The 6,607-nt window shown below is 36.0% G+C and overlaps 1 protein-coding gene across 1 annotated transcript; it reads right to left on the bottom strand.

Annotated features, from left to right (window-relative positions):
• Positions 1-5,030: 5,030 nt before the first annotated feature.
• On the bottom strand, positions 5,031-6,092 carry LOC142162234 (uncharacterized). Its single transcript, XM_075218561.1, has one exon. It carries the CDS (start codon positions 6,090-6,092, stop codon positions 5,031-5,033), a length of 1,062 nt encoding a protein of 353 aa, XP_075074662.1.
• Between the last annotated feature and the right edge of the window lie 515 nt (positions 6,093-6,607).

Here is a 6,607-nt window from a genome sequence, read left to right as displayed (position 1 = left end):
TGAAACTAAGAAGAAACAGGCACATCATACGCAAATATTTGCAAATTATTGGCATGCAGAGTTTAGCAAAAGTAAAGAAAATATCTAGCGATTGGTTATCCAGTCCAAAACAGTAAAATGGCAAAAAATTGTCTGAAATATCCACAACTAACAATGCAATAAATAAGTGAGAGTGTTGCAAATTGCCTCTTTTAGACACTTAAAGATGGCATTAGCTAAAACTTTTACCCCATCAATTATGTCGCATACTTCCTTGAATGCTTTGGCTGCGTTTTCTGCAAGTTTGAGAATTTTGACCCTTATCTTTGAAACGTCAGACCCAGTATCTTTGGAGATGGCATGGATGTCCCCAACCGATTATTGAGTTGCAGCAAGAAAGTTCTTGATGGTGGTCAGCTTGTTGTCAATAGCAGTCAATTTTTCTACAAAATTTGGATTAGTTATATTATGATGGGAAACAGAGGCTTTGATCTTAGAATCATGCTGAACATTCTTGACATCACCTTCCTGTTTCTTCACCCAGGAACCCTTAGTACACACATACTCCATACTGTAAAAGGCTCTAGAATTGTAGGACTTTAAAACAGAAACAAAGGGATATTCTGAGATAGAGATGTCGTGGGCTTCCAAGATGTGGGTGATAGTCATACCATAGGATAGACTGGTGGGATCATCATCACTTTAAATCATGAATTTATGACCCATGAGGACAATTTAATCTTAAGTTTGGTCACAAGACAATAGACGAAAAGGTGTCTCGTTGAGAGAAGGTGGAGAATGAGCCAGTGCGACGAAGAAGGGTAGTTGCAACAATGTGGGCCAGAACTTGAGTTTTGAAACTAACATCACTGGGACCTAACTGGTAAGGAAGGAAATACGATGGACACTTAGCAATACAACATTTTGATTGATCCAAAGAAATTTCAAAGTCATTAGGTCAAGTATTTTTGAAAAGCATGGGAAAGCCAGAGCACTTACACTGAAAAATTGAGTCAAACATGGCACAATCAAGGACAATGCGTTTTCCTAGAACTAGGGATTCTAACTTATCAGGCTTACTAGAATGAAGATTGGCATAGAACATCCTCACTAAAGGTTAAACTTTGGGAGGGGGTACAAAGAGGAATTTAGACCATCCTTGAAAAGAAAACAAATCATTTACCTTATAATTGAGGGCCTCCATGTCATCAAGATCGATTACTCTGTCGTGAGAAATGGGCTTTTCTTTGAGAGAAACAAAGAAATCCCTATTCGAGGTATCACGGAAATTGAGGTCGGAATCTAGAGAACTTGAGAGGTCTACTTTGGATTTCTTGGGGGTAAAAGATTCAAGGGGGTCTTCCATGGGCCCTTTGCCAAGAGCTTTTTATCCTATTCAGTGAGAGTGGTCAGATGGTTTTGCCTGAGAAGAGGCAAACCCTTCTGAGTGATCAGACCCTAGGTTTGCTTGTTTTAGAGGTTGAGAGGTGGGTTTTCCCTTAGAACGAGTACTTTTTCTTGTGGAGGCATATGGATTATTGGAGTGTTTACCCATTGGAGAATTTTGAAGAAGGGTTTTTGAGCGATAAGAACAATGAAGACAGGAGATGGTTCAGAGGATTAAAAAGAAAAGATTTTGACAGTTGAGTACAGGAAAGGAAAGGGTGTCAGTGAAGGGTCATGATGATTGATTTTCCTTTCTTGAAAGTTGTGACTGATGGGAAAAGAGAGGGAAATCGGAGGCGCTTATTTAATGCATTCTTACAGAGAAAATAAAACTAAAAATATTAGACATAAAAGAATTAAAATTAACACATAGAACCTAATTTTTATGATCAAGCGAAATAATGCCAAGTAGTTCTCTTAGGAAGCAAAATCTATTTTCAAGTAAAGGCTTAGTAAAAAAGTCTGCTAATTGATTAGTAGTGCCAACAAATGATAATTCTATATCTCCCTTAAGGACATGATCTCTAATAAAATGATGTTTTATCTATATGCTTAACCCTAGAATGATGCACAGGATTCTTTGAGAGACATATAGCAGTAGAGTTATCGCAAAATATTTGAATAGGTTTTAAAAATAGTTCATAGTCACCCAGTTGATGAGACATCCATAGTAACTGTGCACAGCACTATCCAATGGCAACATATTATGCCTCAGTTTTGGATAATGTAACTGAGCCTTGTTTCTTATTGTTCCATGATATTAATGTCTTTCCCAGTAATTGACATGTTCCGCTGGTGCTCTTTTTGTCTTCCTTATCACCTGCAAAATCGGCATCTGAAAAATCTTCAAGCTTAAAATTGTTAGAACGTGGTTACCATAGTACATATGAAATAGTTCTGATGGGATAACGAATTATTCTCTTTACTTCAGTCAGATGCGATTCCTTAGGAGCTGATTGAAACCTGGCACATTTACACACACTGAACATAATATCTGGTCGATTGGCAGTAAAGTAAAGCAAAGAGACAATCCACGGCATTTAGTTTCATCAACTGAATTTCCTTTTTCGTCCTTGTCGAGACCTATTGACGGGCTCATTGGTGTACCAATTGCTTTAGCACTACTCATGTCAAACCTTTGAATTAATTCCTTTGTATATTTCATCTGGCACACAAAGGTTCCTTCTTCAGATTGTAGAATTTAAAGTTCAAGAAAAAACGTAAGCTCTCCCATCATACTCATTTCAAACTCAATTTGCATGAGATTAGCGAATTCCTTGCATAAAAGAGGGTTAGCACTTCCAAATATAATATCATCAACATAGACTTGAATAATAAATTACCTCTTGATGATCTTTTGATAAATAATATAGTGTTGACTTTACCTCTTGTAAAGCCATGGTCAAGTAGAAATGATCTAAGCCTTTCGTACCAGGCTCATGGAGCTTGTTTGAGTCCATACAGGGCTTTAGTCAACTTATACACGTTGTAAGGAAATTTTGAGTCTTCAAAACTAGGAGGTTGTTTTACATATATCTCATCATCATAAAGCCATTTAAAAAAGCGCTTTTGACATCCATTTGAAAAAGTCTAAATTGTTTGAAGGATGCATATGCAAGAAGAATCCGTATAGACTCTAGTCGAGCTACTAATGCAAAGGTTTCATCGTAGTCGACTCCTTCCTATTGTGAGTAGACTTGGGCTACGAATCTGACTTTATTTCTCACAACCTTCCATCTTCATTTAGCTTATTTCTGAAAACCTATTTGGTTCCAACTACAGTAGCATTTGCAAGCATAGGTAGCAATTCCCAGACTTGATTTTTATCAAATTGATCGAGTTCCTCCTACATTGTTTGTACCCAGATGGAGTCTTTTAAGGATTGATCAACCTTCTTTGGTTTGATATGAGAGATGAGTGCTACATTTGCCTTTTTCTTGAGAGCTCCCCTGGTTTTCATTCCTTCACTTGGATCTCCTATGATATACTTTTAATGATATTCTGGTTCACTTCTCCACTCATTTGGACATGTTTCAATCATATGAGTAGTTGACTCTTTTTGTGATTCTAGTTGATTATTGATAGGTTCATTAGTTGACTATATGATTGCGTCTGTACTATCAGTCAACTTATGTGATTTTGCTTGTCTGTGATATTTCTTGGCTGATATCTTCATCACCTGCAATAATTCCTTTCTCGGTCATAGTGTTATTTTTATCAAATATGACATGTACTGATTATTCTACAGATAAAGTACGTTTATTATAAACTCTAAAAGATCTACTATTTATGGAATAACCTAGAAAAATACCTTTATCACTTCTTGGATAAAATCTTCCAAGATTGTCCTTACCGTTATTGTGAATAAAACACTTGCTTCCAAAAGGATGAAAATAGCCTATGTTGGATCGTTTACCTTTCCATAATTCATATGGAGTTTTCTTCAAGATAGGTCTTATAAGACATCTGTTGAGAATATGGCAGGCTGTGCTTACTGTTTCTGCCCAAAAATGAGTTGGCGGGGAATGTTCCAATATCATTATTCTGGACATATCTTGTAGAGTTTGATTTTTCCTCTCAACTACTCCATTCTATTGAGGTGATCTTGGAGTTGAAAAGTTATGTGTATAACCTTGATCACTGCACAAATCTTCAAATGCTCTGCTTTCGAATTATCCTCCATGATCACTTTGGATGGTTGTGATGAGATATCCTTTTTCTATTTCAACTCTTTTACAGAAAATCTCAAAGTATTTCAAAGCTTCATCGTTATGAGATAATAAAATCACCCATGTAAAACATGAGTAGTCATCAACAGTAACAAAAGCAAATCATTTTCCTCCCATGGTAGCAGTTCTGGTGGGTCCAAATAATCCATGTGAAGCAATTGTAAGGGCTTGGTGGTAAACACAATTTCTTTGCGTTTGAAGGAATTTCTGGTTTGTATACCAATCTGACATGCATCACATACATGATTTCTAGAAAACATGAGTTTAGGAAGTCCAGTAACTAAATCATGCTTGGAGATTTTCTCAATTAGATGCATGCTTACATGACCAAGTTTCTTATGCCACAACCATGGATCATCAGATATAGATGCTAAGTAGATGTGACTATCTAAGTTTTCAATGCCATCAAGAATGTAAACATTTCCTTACCTTTTTCCTGGGAGTATTATTTTACCTGACTCATCTTCAATTGCGTATCCTGTTTTCTTGAATTTAACAGCGTATCCTGTTTTCTTGAATTTAACGGCGTACCCTGAATCACATAGCTAACTTATACTCATAATATTATAGTTGATTCCATCTACAAGATATACTTCAGTAATATCACAGTTGTTATTGAATGGAACTATGCTGGTGCTAACTATCTTTCCTCTTGAATCATCACCAAATTTGGCACTTCCTCCATTTATCTTAGTAACTTCTTTGAACAGGTTTTTTTCACATATCATGTGACTGAACATGCACTGTCTAAGTACCATTTTTCTTTGCGGCTCTTTCTATGGTATTCCTCGCTTGTTTCACCTCGTGCCATGAAACAATTTTTAGTATCTTCTTTGCATTCATCGCCTGATGCATCTTCGTTGCTCCAAAGCCCGATTATCTATTCATGTCATTTTCCAAAATGAACATGAAGCACAGGTTTACTATTTCTTCGTGTTCTAAACTGTCTTCATCACTCCAGCTTCCGAAAGATTTATTTTTATTGAATCCTGTGAAGACCTTTCTTTTAAGATCTAGGCATTCAGCTTGAACATGCCCATAACTTCCACACTCGTAACATTTTTCAACATTCTTGTCATTTTCATTGTATTTCCTGGTTTGCCTGGGTGGTATCCTTCCCCTTCTTGTGTTTATATACCTTTTCATTAAACCATCTATGTTTCTTGATACTATGGCAATCTCTTCTTCAAGTGCTTCTGGGTCATCATCAATATCATTTTCAGGTCTTTCAGCTGTAGCTTTGCAGACAACTGTTTTCTTCTTTTCTTCCTGGTTTGTTTTCTTGAGATGTGTTCTCTCGAATGCTATAAGATCTCCTCGTAACTCATTATATGAAAGTTTGTTTAGATCTTGAGATTCGAGTGCGACTACTTTTGTCTGCCAAGTGGTAGGTATACTTCTTAGAATTTTTTGAACTTGATCACCACTTGAGTAGGGTTTACCAAAGGCTTTTAGATCGCTAATGATTTTGTTGAACCTTGCAAACATTTCCTCAATGGATTCTCCTTCTTTCATCTGGAAGAGTTTATAGTCATGAACCAATATGTTTATGTGATTTTCTTTCACTTTGTTGGTTCCTTCATAAGTAACTTCCACTTTATCCCACATTTCTTTGGATGTGTCACAACTTGAGATTTTCTCATACTCCTCTCCACTTATAGCATTATAGAGTAAATTTCGTGCCTTAGAATTGACCTGTACTGCCATTTGCTCGTCTGTATATTCATCTATATCTTCCGTATTAGTGGGTGGTTGGGCTGCTGCTGGTAGTAGATAGTTACCCTTTTTGATAACGCACCATACGTTGACATCATAGGATTTTGCATATATTTCCATTCGCACTTTCCAGTGAGAAAAGTGTTTTCCATTGAAATATAGTGGTCTGACTTGCGACATTCCTTCTTGAAAGAGGGATCCAACAGATACTTGATTTTTCATGATTTTTTCTCACAAGCTGTTAAGCAAAAAGTGTGAGACTAGCTCTGATACCAATTGAAAGTACAAGGGGGGATGAATTGTCGCTTTTTATTTTCAGTATCCTAAGTAGTTGACTAGTTTATCAGTTAGTCGACTAGAGATAAGAACAAAATAATAATAATAATAATAATAATAATAATAATAATAATAATAATAATAATAATACAGAAATAAAGTGCAGGAAATAAAGACACCGGAATTTTTCTACTGGTTCGGATTTAATGTGAATCCTATGTCTAGTCCCATTGTGTTGCAAGGGTGATCTCTTTCAGTATTTGAAGTTTCTCGAGTACAAGATGGTTGATGTAGCTTTACATCAACAATTTAGTCTCTATATCACTTTTCCCTTATTAATACAATGCATTACCAGTGCTTATCTCTTTTTCTTCTCTCACTAATTACACAGTAGATCTAAAAAGAAATACAATGCTTGTTTGGAGTAGAACAAAAAGAGTGATAATGATTTATTTAAAGTA

Source organism: Nicotiana tabacum, chromosome 7 (genome assembly GCF_000715075.1).
Source record: "Nicotiana tabacum cultivar K326 chromosome 7, ASM71507v2, whole genome shotgun sequence".
In the NCBI taxonomy this organism is placed as follows: domain Eukaryota; kingdom Viridiplantae; phylum Streptophyta; class Magnoliopsida; order Solanales; family Solanaceae; genus Nicotiana; species Nicotiana tabacum.
This window is presented reverse-complemented; position numbering and strand designations above follow the sequence as displayed.

Bases quoted from the DNA above. Each gene is read 5' to 3' on its own strand.
- LOC142162234 (XM_075218561.1), bottom strand. From the start codon at position 6,092: ATGAAAAATCAAGTATCTGTTGGATCCCTCTTTCAAGAAGGAATGTCG.